Source organism: Hippocampus bargibanti, linkage group LG11 (genome assembly GCF_051943395.1).
Source record: "Hippocampus bargibanti isolate YZ-2025 linkage group LG11, ASM5194339v1, whole genome shotgun sequence".
Classification (NCBI taxonomy): Eukaryota; Metazoa; Chordata; class Actinopteri; order Syngnathiformes; family Syngnathidae; genus Hippocampus; species Hippocampus bargibanti.
Genome location: NC_142744.1, coordinates 14,569,175 through 14,581,763, shown reverse-complemented (window position 1 = coordinate 14,581,763; position 12,589 = coordinate 14,569,175). Strand labels below are relative to the sequence as shown.

The 12,589-nt window shown below is 41.8% G+C and overlaps 2 protein-coding genes across 5 annotated transcripts in view; one reads left to right on the top strand and one right to left on the bottom strand.

Moving 5' to 3' along the window:
- The window catches only part of clcn2a (chloride voltage-gated channel 2a), an 83,373-nt gene that overhangs the window by 26,412 nt on the left and 44,372 nt on the right, over positions 1 to 12,589 (top strand). The gene's annotated exons all lie outside the window — the stretch shown is intronic.
- Positions 8,633 to 12,229, bottom strand: LOC148891723 (zona pellucida sperm-binding protein 4-like). Its single transcript, XM_089007583.1, has 8 exons — positions 11,956 to 12,229; positions 10,545 to 10,732; positions 10,313 to 10,410; positions 9,598 to 9,755; positions 9,336 to 9,528; positions 9,106 to 9,253; positions 8,842 to 8,920; positions 8,633 to 8,760 (listed from the first exon to the last, which is right to left on the bottom strand). The coding sequence occupies exons 1-8, from the start codon at positions 12,227 to 12,229 to the stop codon at positions 8,645 to 8,647; spliced, it is 1,254 nt and encodes a 417-aa protein (XP_088863709.1). The 3' UTR covers positions 8,633 to 8,644.

Here is a 12,589-nt window from a genome sequence, read left to right as displayed (position 1 = left end):
GGTAATTTATTTATTAGCATTTATCCATCCATCCATTTTCCGTACCGCTTAATACTCACTAGGGTCACGGGGGGGTGCTGGAGCCTATCTCAGCTGTCTTCGGGCACGAGGCGGGTGACACCCTGAATTGGTTGACAGCCAATCGCAGGGCACACAAAGACGTACAACAGTCACTCTCACACTCACACCTGGGGACAATTTGGAGTGGTCAATCTGCCTGCCATGCATGTTCGGAATGTGGGAGGAAGCCGGACGACCCGGAGAAAACCCACATGCAGGGAGAACATGTAAACTCCACACAGGGAGGCCGGAGCGGGACGCGAACCGGTACCCTCTGCTCTGTGAAGCTGACGTGCTAAACACTGGACTACCGGGCAACCTGCCAGTTCTATTATTTATTTTCATGTTCATTCATTCATTCATTCATTCATTCATTCATTCATTCATTCATTCATTCATTTGTTTGTTTATTGACTGGAATTATGCAAAACTCTTATTTATTCTGCCATTCTCTAATTGTAACATGTATTTGTTACAATTTTTTATGCAGTTGTATGCTCGAGGAAAACATGTACAGTCCAGTGATACCTCAGCTTACGAACTTAATTGGTTCCCAGAAAGTGTGTGTAAGGCAAAAAGGTCCTCTGCCAAACATTTATTTCCCATAAGAAACCATTAAAAATGAGAATAATCCGTTCCCAGGTCCTTATAAAACATATTTTTTTCTACTAAATAAGCCTTAAAACTACACAAAATATACCTTATTTTATGTATAATAAATGTGCGATTGTATTGTAATTGAAGAAATAAACTGTACTGCATAATAAAGTCGTTTTATTTACCTTTGTGATGGTCGTTGATGTAGTTGCCTCTTGTTGATATCCGAGTGAAGTTGCTGTGCTTTCTCGGCGATAATACCCTCAATCACATGGTCCCCTGCTAGCTGTTTTTCATTAATCCAAATCAACCGAAGTTTTTCAACCTCTTCTATTGCCTGAGACCGTTGCTTAGACAACACAGAAACACCCTTAGCCACACGTAGCAACGGTGGATTTAGCATACTGGTACTGGGACGCTAAGTCACACAAACGCATACCTCATTCATGTTTTTCAATGATCTCCTCCTTCTGCTCTACCGTAATTTTCTTTTGTGTCATCTACGGCTTAACAGTAGCCTGTGGTGGTGTCTTTTTCGGTCCCATAATTGCAAAAGTAGCAGTTGTGTCAGGACACACAAGCCTTTTGGTCAGTTGAATGTCAAATATCTGTCCTTTTCGCCGCCTCCTTTTTCTCACTGCGAATTCATTACTCTGCAGCACCTTGGAAATTGCTGAATAATGAAGAACTTTAATCTCATCTGTTGTGTGATGACTGCACATGGCCAGGCTTGAGAATGTGGCCGAAAGAGGCATTTGCCACTCGAGCGTTTTTTTTTTTTTCCACCAGGGAAAAGTGTTGTTAGGAGTGTTCTCTCATAGAGGGGCTGAGGGGGTGTTTAATACTCACAGTAAAAGCAGCGAGGTAGAGAAGGAGTCCAAAACAGCATCATTTTCAAACAGGGGCATTGATATAATCAAGCCAATATTGAGCTAGATCAGTCCTTGCAATCAGAATCAGTCACGACCTGATTTCTGTCCGCCTTTGTCAGAATATCCTGAATAATTATCTTGGACATGTGAGGATTGTGGAGTGTTTTTTTGTCTTTATTATGATTTGAACTCATTCACTGTCACACATTCAAAAAACTGTATGTCAATCATAAAGTCGGCGTTCTGCTCTTCATGTTTCAATTCATATAAACCTTATTTTCTTTGCATTGGGGACAGAAGTTGACCGACTGTTTAAGTTACTGTAATGGGGGCTTTGGTCACAAGAAAATGCTTACAGTCTCATCCATCAATCCATCTTCTGATCCACAGATCCTCACAAGTCACGTGGGGGTGCTGGTGTCCATCCCAGCTGTCTTCGGACAGGTGGTCTGGACCGGTTGCCAGGCAATCGCAGGGTACACACAAACAAAATTTTGGTATCAATTTTAGCAAGCATCATGAAATTGGCCATCTTTTACTTACTTTTGCAGGGTCACATAAAATTATGTGGTGGGTCCGATCTGGACTCCTGGGCCTTGGGTTTGACTCCTGTGCTGTAAAACGTACTGGCAGCAAATGGATTAATAACCGCTACTGTAAATCTTATGTTACCTACTTGTCTGTGATTGTGCTAACGCCTAGTCGACTTATCCAGTTCTAATCGAGCTGGATTTGAGCATTTTCCACCTTTTGACTAATGCCACCTCACAATCAGGAGAAACAGTAGAGAATTAATAATTTCCTTTGGGGTCTTCTCAGTACAGTATTCACAAAAGTAATGGTAAAAAAAAAAAAAAACACAGTAGTAAATCCAAAAACAACTTGCATGACTGGAATGATTCTATCCTTTTGGGGTATCCATTTTGTCTGATACAGAATCAGAATTAGAAAGCCTTTGACCCATTCACAGCCATTCACAAATTTATTCGGGAATTTAAACTTTGACGTTGAGCGTCATTCCCAAATTTGTTCGGGTTTTGTTTTTTCTTGTTTGGGTGCTGATAAAGCGCTGGCCACTGCCTCCATTCCACAAGGGGGCAGCATTTCCTTTTTTCCATGTTAGTGCTTTCTTCCAGCTTCCGCCCTTAATGTGCTATATAAACCAATATGTATTTATTGCATTTGGGTCATTTCCAGGGGCACTTTGAAAATCCGGAAGCCAATTTGACGAGGCAAAACTGAAATATGGGAGCTGTCGGTCGATTATGAGGAGACCTACAAAAAATAACTCATTCACTGCCATTTCTGAATTTATTCGGGAATCGGATTTTTTTGCGGGGGAGAGGTGCCGATAAAGCGCTGGTCAGACCCCTGGCAATTTTTTTTCTTTTCCACAAGGTGCATGACAGAGCGCCATTCCCGAATTTTTCGGGTTTTGGTTTTTCTCAGGGGGTGCCGATAAAGCGCTGGTCAGACCTCTGGCAATGTTTTTTTCTTTTCCACAAGGGGCAGCATTTCCCTTTTTCCATGTTAGCGCTTTGTTACACCTTCAGCTGTTGTTAAAGTGCTATATAAACCAATATATATGTACAGACGCTCCCCACCTTACGAACGAGATACGTTCCGAGCGCTATATAAAGCAATATGTATGAATTGCATTGTGTTTTGGACAGTCACCCTCATTTCAAGTTTGTATAACTCCAGACCCATACCATTTAAGGATTAACTCTTTTTTCCGATGACAAAAAAGAGTCTAAGTTTCTTACATTGCATTGAATGTTTATGTAGTCCTACAACTCAATATTCTGTGGGTCCTGGAATTTGAGTGACAATGACAAAAACCCCGGCACTGGAGTGGACATATTTTGCACGTCTTGCAGTGACTGAGTTAATAGTCCCACAATGGGGATATTTGCAAGAGAAAGATGCGAACCGCGCATTTCCACACTGACCAACACCCGAACCACTGGACCATGGTTACTTGTTGAGTACGATGCGGATCACACGGTAACAATAATCCGTGCCTCATTGACCTGCGCTTACACTTGCAAACTACAACTCTCTCCCTTCAGCGAAGTCATAAAGCGTCCAACGGCAACCAGATGGGAGGCACAGCAGCTGAACTGGTGTCCTGGGTTCAGTGTGGGAGTTAAACTGACGAATTCGGCTTCTGAAGTTGCTGTTGTGGGAGGTGGACCAGTTAGAGAAGGCAGCTCTGCTAACCCACCTGCTGCTCCTTGTAAGGGCGGCGGTAGCCAGATGGCCAGGTAGCGCTCTCCCCGGTCTCTCGCACCAGGGAGGCCTATGGAGAACAACTAATATGCTCCAATTAAACACTTGATGGGCCTAAATGTGTGAGTGCAAGCTGTCTAGCGTGACTGAGTCATTATCACATCGGATCAAGTCGCTGCTCTCTATTTCAGGGCCCACATAGCAAACGATGGAGTGAGTTCAATGAGTCTACAGACTGGTACACACATAGGGGATTTTGTGCAGTTTTTGTTCGGAATTACGAGTTGGGTGAAGAAACGGGTGCAATTTTTTTCCCTCTACGTCAAAGCTGTAAATTACAACACAAGTCAAATTGCTTTTGTGAATCATACAGAAAACAAACAAGATGAACTACCTCAAAATATTGAAAGAGTCAACATCCACAATATGTTTTGGTACACAGAAAGCCTTCTGTGATTAAAATATTGCTCAGTGTGACTGGATGTCATCTCCTGCAATTCTGTTTCAATCGGGCTTTTTACGCCTACATGAAATGACATCTGTCCGTTAATTTTATGATACATCTATGAGCCTAATTATTAGTGTATATTTTTCGATTATATTAATATTTTTAAACGGAGAGAGATAGGAACACTATTTGTATATTTTTGCATTATGTAGAGAGCTCGCCGTAACTCAATGTTGAAAGGTTTTTGTATTCCTGCTAAATTGGGCCTCAAGGCCCGAAAATGCTATAAAATTAAGTCTTAGAGGAAAAGGTTTATTCAGCTGTCATCTGTGTCAGATATTTCGCTCTACGTCCAGAGACCTTCATCAGCTCACTAAATTTGTGCTGGTAACCCTGGCCCTATATCCCTAATGGACAGAGGTGGCTGTGTGATGGAGAATAATAATTTATCATGTTTAAAAGTGCCGTGCTTTGCTGACCAACTAAACAATGGGCCTACAGTCAAAGCGCAGATGGCCACAGTAAATCTGATACGGCACGATGAACCGTCGTCTCCATCAAGATTCTAGAAGGTCCGGCCTTGCACAGAATTTAGGGCTTGAGATACTCCTTTTTCACCGGAGTTATTTACGGCTTAAACATCCTGCACAAGCGCCAGATTATAAACTTATCAGTTCATGGAAAAGACAACCAATTAAAATGTATATGTTTTACTGCTTACATCTGTTGTTGCTCAGAACGCCCAGAGGCGTGGTATGCAAATCAAGAAAACTATGTTTACTAATATATCACTGTAATTTACATATACTCTCAATAAATAGCTTGGCAGAGGGGCGCAGAATTCAGACGTATGTCATCTGATGACTGCGTCTCCTGCCGGCAGTGGGGACAATCTTTCTGGTTCTGAGTCTCTGTCCACGGTGTCTGTCTGTCATATCTCTGACACTGTGCCAGACCTCTGTTCTGATAGGTCCCTGCTCTATGATTGGGAGAGCAGTGGACCACTCACTGAAGCAAATCTGATTAATAATAATAATAATAATAATAATAATAATAATAATAATAATAATAATAATAATAAATATCATTTATAAGTGCCTTTCAAAACCCTCAAGGACACTTTACAGTCACAAGATATTTGTTCTGCGGGTGAGCAGTGGCAGCCACACGCACCAGCGTCCACTCAACCCGTAAGTAACATAAAATAAAATAAAACAAAAAAAACTAAACGAATAAATCTATAGTTTTATGCTGGCTCTGGATTCATCTCAGCCAATCTGATTACCTCTATTGTTATATCCCTGGCTCTGGTTTACCTCATTAGCATGACTAAGCCAACGTGGTATCGGCCTAAGAAGTCTGTTGTAAGCACGGTCTAAATGAATCAAGTCTTAAGGAGCATTTCAATTATGTCTAAATCGCAGATTTCATTGAGTGCTAATTAATGGACTCAACCCTCATCTGCTCGCAGCCCTGAACATGACAAACAATAGAAACTTAGTGACAGATTAAAGGACGTCTCAATATTTTGCATTCTGTGCTTTCCTTATAAAGCATTTATGTGATATTGGATTGGAAAGGCAAATCCAATCCAATCCAATATCACATAAATGCTTCATAAGGAAAGTACAGAATGCAAAGTAGTAGAAAACAAGAACTTGTAACAGTGTGGGGGGGGGATACTATAAAAAGCAAAGCAATGAAACTAGCTAATAAAATACACAGCTGCCATTAACAGGCCTGACAGACCCCAATTAAAACTTTCGGGATCATTTTGACTCAAGGACAACTTCTCCCGTTAATCACGTTCATCATCTCTCATAATTGCAATTTCTTGTTAACACTGTCCTGATCGCCATAAGACAGACGCATGCACAATGTCATACATCAATTGCGCTGAACGTAAAATTGATATAATTTTCCTTGTCATGTTTCATTGATCTGACCGACGTGCACCCGACATGACACGTAACAGTTGGCCAATCAGATTTTTTTCACCACCCATACCTTGTTCCAAACATCGATCCAGGCATTTTCAAAAGGGTCATGGCAGACCTGGACTTGATCTCAGTTTATTTTGCGAAAAAGCAACAGCCCATCATATTCACACCTACTATTTAAAAAAATGTTGAATCCTCAAAGACTACCATGCGTTTGAACCCGGGAATTACGAAGTGGACGTGGGAATCGATGTCGTGCAAATTAATAAATAAATTAATAAATATAAATACATTAATAAATACATCTATAGAAATAATTGTACAAAAGTAAATACATACTTAAACAAAAACAATAAACAAATAGATCAGAGAGATAGAGAGGTAGAGAGAGAGATGGGATAGATAGATGGGAGAGATGAGAGGAGATAAAGAGGTGGAGAGAGCGATGCAGAGAGAGAGAGAGAGAGAGAGAGAGAGAGAGAGAGAGAGAGAGAGAGAGAGAGAGAGAGAGAGAGAGAGAGAGAGAGAGAGATTGGGATTAGACAGATTAGATAGAATTCCTCAGTTTGGCACAAAACTGGATTTTGTTCATAAATGACTCGTAGCATTACCAGCTAAGCAATCACTTGCATCACGTAGTTGGCCAATAACTGTTGTCCACTGTTGCAACATTCCACTGATCCTGAAAGGATTCAATATAAATAGTTTTCTCTATATGGGCTGAAACAGTTGACAAATGTAAAATGTTTTAACAGAATTAACGTTTGATTTTCAATGCAGACTGTTTCTGAAGCAAATCAAGGCAAGTGGCGTGTTCAACATCCAATACTCTGGCCTTTGCCCACAGAGTCCAAATTCATCCAATAGTCTATTCATGCGCTCTGCATTCTCAAAGCCATTTTGTGGTAGCTCCCAAAACATTTGCGTGAAGTTTGGATTTCACATAAAATGGAAAATGAAAAACACTGTGCTCTTTGCCCATCCACCAAGTATAAATGTGTGGAAGGAGCCACTCTGCTTTTTCTATCTGCAACCCTCCACCCCCTGATCATACAAGCAAGTCGAGAGGAGTCGTGATGCCCATTTCAATGAAGGAGTGGGGGGCGGAGGAATTGGGAAAAAGGGAGGCGTGCGAAGCACTGAGGGAGAATGATGCACAAGTTGCTGTAGTGGAGGAATGTGAAAGGCTCACGGGGATACTCTGGATGCACATTTTTTTAAATTGACTGCCAACAGGCGTTTTTATGACTGGCTTAACTTCAAAACTGGCAATATTTATGTTGGATCATAACTCGAGTATCCATTTGATGACTGCTAGGCAAGGTGGGACTCTTGCGCCGCATTATACCAAGTTTGCATGTGACAAAAAGTAAATCTTAATGTATACAGTACATTTTATGCCCCATACAAGAAAAATAAATCATAGGGCAGATGTTGGCACCCCTTAATGTTATGTAATGTATTACTGGACCCAAAAAGTAAAATAAAATTAAAGGAAACATTCTATATATTGGCGCCCCGGTAGTCGAGTGGTTAGCACACCGGCTTCACAGTGCAGAGGTCACCGGTTCGCGTCCCGGTCCGGCCTCCCTGTGTGGAGTTTGCATGTTCTCCCCGGACCCGCGTGGGTTTTCTCCGGGTCCTCCGGTTTCCTCCCACACCCCAAAAACAGCAGATTGACCACTCCAAATTGTGAGAGTGACTGTTGTATGTCTTTGTGTGCCCTGCGATTGGCTGGCAACCAATTCAGGGTGTCCCCCGCCTTGTGCCCGAAGACAGCTGAGATAGGCTCCAGCACTGCCCGCGACCCTAATGAGGAATAAGCGGTACGGAAAATGGATGGATGGATGGATTCTATATATTTTAGCCTACTATAAAAATGACAGTAACGCCATCATGAGCAACAGCCATAACAGCTACCAAGCTTAGAGGCATGGGACGCACTTTTGCAGCATATTAACTCCCGTAGCTTTTGAGTACTGTTTTAAAATGGTTCTTCCATAATCCCATTCTTTATCAGTGAATTGCTCATAGCAACGTGTGTCGCAAGCGATGACGCAAATCATCATTGACACAGAGTTCTGTGAAATGTAATATTTATTCTACATCATTGAAAAGCTTTAATATTTGTCCTCCTACAACAACCTTAACAAAAAAATCCCTCCATCTTTTTCCATTTTCAAACATTTTTGAAAAAGGTCCAAGCAACCACTCGAGCGCTGATAAAGAGCTGCAGGTCGCCGACCACCGTTCTGGGCTATACAGTACCCAAGTGGCAAGTCAAGGGCAGCGTGTCAAGAATGCTTCGCCATCCATCAGATCCAAACAAAATGTTAACACACCCCACACTGTGTGGCTAAAAGGGTTCACTTCATGCCTTTGCACACTACATCAAGGCAGTGCGCTGTACATTCGCAATGTGACAAAGCATGCTGCGAAAGAGTGCTTTTTGACAAGCCTTTATTAAAAAGTCATGATTGTCTTTGAATCGGTGGTCACTTCCAGTTTTTCAGAGGACCAGTAGAGACTCCCCTCATCGGGGTCAGGATCACTGGTCTGCTCGAGACCACATCATTGCTTGGAGTCCTGTGGTCTGCACTCATTGATTTACCTGAAATTTTTCAAAGTAAACAAATGGCGAGATTAAAGATTGGAGCAGAAACATTTTTCAAAGTGGGAAGAGGCTACTCACGGCGTGTGTGAAGACACGATTGGTCACAGGAGTTTGTGTTGCTGGGATAGCACACTGCTGTGGTGCAGTGGATGAAAATCTGAAAAGTCACAGTGTATACAGATAAGCAGCAACAACAAAAAAACAGACACAAATGGAGCAAAATTATGTCAACATATTTCACAGATCACAAACCACAATGACAATCATTTGCCACCATTATCCGGTTACATTTTGAATGACACCAACTAGTCCTTTACTATATAGTAAACGTTTTGACAGTACCCTATCCCTCTGAGGACTGAAGGAGGTCGGATCCACGAAGGCGAACATCTTGAAGATGAAACGCTTGTAGTGCGTTGGGTACTGTATTGTGGAAGACTCCTGCACAGGCACCATGATGGTTTGGTAGTGATCGTCATTGACGGGACATCTGCAACCAACAAGGATGAGTCCAAGAAAATTTGCTGGTAGGGGGGGAAAATTTCTCTTAAAAAATATTTTAAGACATTTACCCATCAATAAGAAGATCCCACTGAGGGATGCTGTTGGGATTGGGGGTAGTGGTAGCCCAGCAATGCTCCAAATTCAAAATGATGTTCGGATCAGACCTTCCAAGGATTCGGACCTCAACATACACCGGTTGCTTCAGAATTTTGGTGACTGGGTAGTCTGCTGCAGTGTAGAAGGAGTTGTACGCTGCCTCTTCTGTGGGGCGAGAGTTTCATTTTCAAGCGTGCAAACTGCCGGGTTGCAAAACAGCATTGCCATACGTACCTTCAACGCAACCCTTTGAAAAACACTCGCCACTGCCCAGTCTGAGCTCCACCCTGAGGGGTCCGCCGGCAGCTACTGGCACAGGTGGAGGAAGGGCGTTGACCTCCATGACCAATGCTTCCACACCTGTATTTGAATATCTACACTGGAACAATAACCTGGGGAAAGGAAACACCAGTGACTGTTTGGAAAAGTAGGTCTCCTGACACTTTCTTGACTTGACAGATATGTTGCGCTGTGGTATACACCTCGTTTAATTTTCAAAATCCATTTTTGTAGGATTTCAGAATGAATATTTTATCTTTGGATCAAGGAGACGCCCTGCTTAGAACTTAAAGGCCAGTTGCCATTAAACTTATGAAATATTTCTAAAATAGTAAATTTTTCTCTAAAAAATAAAATCACACACATGCTCAAATATTTATTAAAAAAAAAATACCCTGTGCCTAGATGAGGAATAAAAAAAAAATTTTTTTTCCTCGCACCATTTTATTTTTTAAGCCAAAAACATGGACAATATGCCACTTGCCATGCATTATAGTTTACAATATAATCAAGATATTTCAAAAATAAAACAAATCTAAATAAGAGATTTTAACTTGCTACGTCCCTTGGCTTGATTAAAATTTGGAGTCATCAACCCAACTCTGAATGTAAGGCAAGACGGGTCCTATCCCAAGCACCTTAATGACACATCTTAATCTCAAGCACTCACTCAAAATGACTGTCCCTGGTGATGGTCCCGCGGGGTCCAATCCCCACTTCATATGACGACGACATGTGGTTCTCGTATACCACAAAGCCATCTTCCTCCTGCAATAAATTGTGACGAAAGGAAAAAAAAAAAATAGATATGCTTGCAAATATCATTGATTACCACGAGACTAGCATGTAGTTTCAGTCGGCAAAGCTAATCTTGGATCGTTTTTTGACGAGCACACACCCACCTTGACCGTCGTGCCACACAGGGTCATGGGGAACTGAAAGATGGCAAACGTGGGGGTGGTGTCCACCGCACTGCATGTGGGATCGTTCATTTCCAGCAGACTGACTGAAGTCACATCCACCCGGGGCAACGTGGCGTCACGAGCCACCACCACGACAAATTGGCCATCTCTTGTACACTGCACAATCACTGACAAGATTTAAAAAGGGTGGACAGGTTGAATAGCGCAACTGCCAAACTTCAAAATAAGTTTATATTAAAAGGGAAAAAATATTTAGACATTATCCGTTATGCAATATATAGCTTGAATCAACACAATTTGTCAAAGTGCATAATCGGGACTAGTGTAATCTGTGGTTGGCATACTTTAAATGACCTAGTACTGCACAAAATCATGGTTCAAATTCCCTAGTGCAACTGTTAATTGCAGGTTTTAACTGTTTAAATAATTTTAAAAGATCGTGCAAAGGTCTTACAAAGAACATGCTATGTATTTTCCCAATGAATGGTGTATTTTCAAACTTTTTCCATATATAAAGTTCCTCGGACTATAAAGCGCACCTTGAACGAATGAAAAAAAGTTTTCCAAATATAAGGCACACCGCATTGTAAGGTGCCGCATTAGAGGCTGGGGTTACGCACTACTACAGGGGAAAATGGAGTCTATGGCTGCTGACAGTCGTTGCGAGACCTGTTGTGGCTTAATATTACTTCACATAAGGCGCACATGCGCACCCTGCACCTTGCAGGGTCATCTTTTGAAGAAAATCAAGGCTTTTGAGTGCGCTTTATACACCAGAAAATACTGGATATTAATAGACCATGTATACATCGCAGTTTTTGCATGTTGCAAGAGCCTTCCGTATATCAATGCTGACAACATTGAACACATTTTGAATTTTGCTGATACAAATGAAGGGGGGGGGGGGGAATAAAACAAACAATTTCAAAACCCAAGAATACAAATCAGAATTACTTTTTATGGACACCCCCTCCACTGCCCAATGGCCTAATTAATGTTTTTGATACACAAACTATCAAATACTGCAGCTTTGAAATAATCATTTCTGTCAACACAAGTGACATATTCCATAAAATGCCTTTCTTTTCTTACTTACTACAAGAATGTTGAATGGCAAATTCCAGTTTAACGCAAAAAAATAAATCACATCAAACATCTGTTGAGCAAGATTACCAGGGATAGCAACCTTTTCAAAATAAGACAAAGATTAGTGCCAGATGACTAGAAATTGGTACACCGGTGTTAGAGTCAGAAGTTAACTTAAGAAGCACAAGGACATCCTCAATACAATTTCATTTCAAAAGACCCGCCAGATCATGCTAGTCTCATGTCAAACATGTCAACCTTTGACATTTAAATCCCACATATAGCAACAGAACGCCGAGCTAACCTGCTTTGCCATAATAGCACTGCTGTCCATTGTGACAACAATTGATGACTCCACATTGCTCTCTGGTGATATCACGAGTGCCGCACTGGATCATCTCATCGTGCGCCACGTTGCATTTGTCATCATCGCTGACCCCCACTTGCTTCTGTGCCAGCAACACAGGAGGCATATTGATGTTGTTTCGTTCCTCCAGCCAGTGCTGGGCTGCAGCATCACTAGCCAGAAGTCCCACAATCACCAGCAAAACACCAACCAGGTTCCCAAAATTCTCCATGACGGCGCTCAAGAGTGCAGGGACAACTTGTACCCAGTCAAATGGAGACTTTATCCTAAATGAATGGCAGAAGAGTTGGCTGAAGGTCCCGCCTCTTTTTTTCCAGGTGTTAATTGAATGCCAGCCATGTGGACTTAATCAGCTGGGAGCTGACAGCTGGATGGCAACCGGGTAAGGACAGTTTGCGAGTGCTGGGCTCAAAACAAGTAGATTTCTTTTACTATCTTAAGCTGATGGAGGTTATTTTGTAGTTGGAGTGGAGTGACTATTTGTCCATCTCAGTTGTTGTTGTTGGCAGTCTTCCTTTAAAGGATAACCGACGACAAGTTGTGTCCATAATTTGTAAAATGGCTTCACATG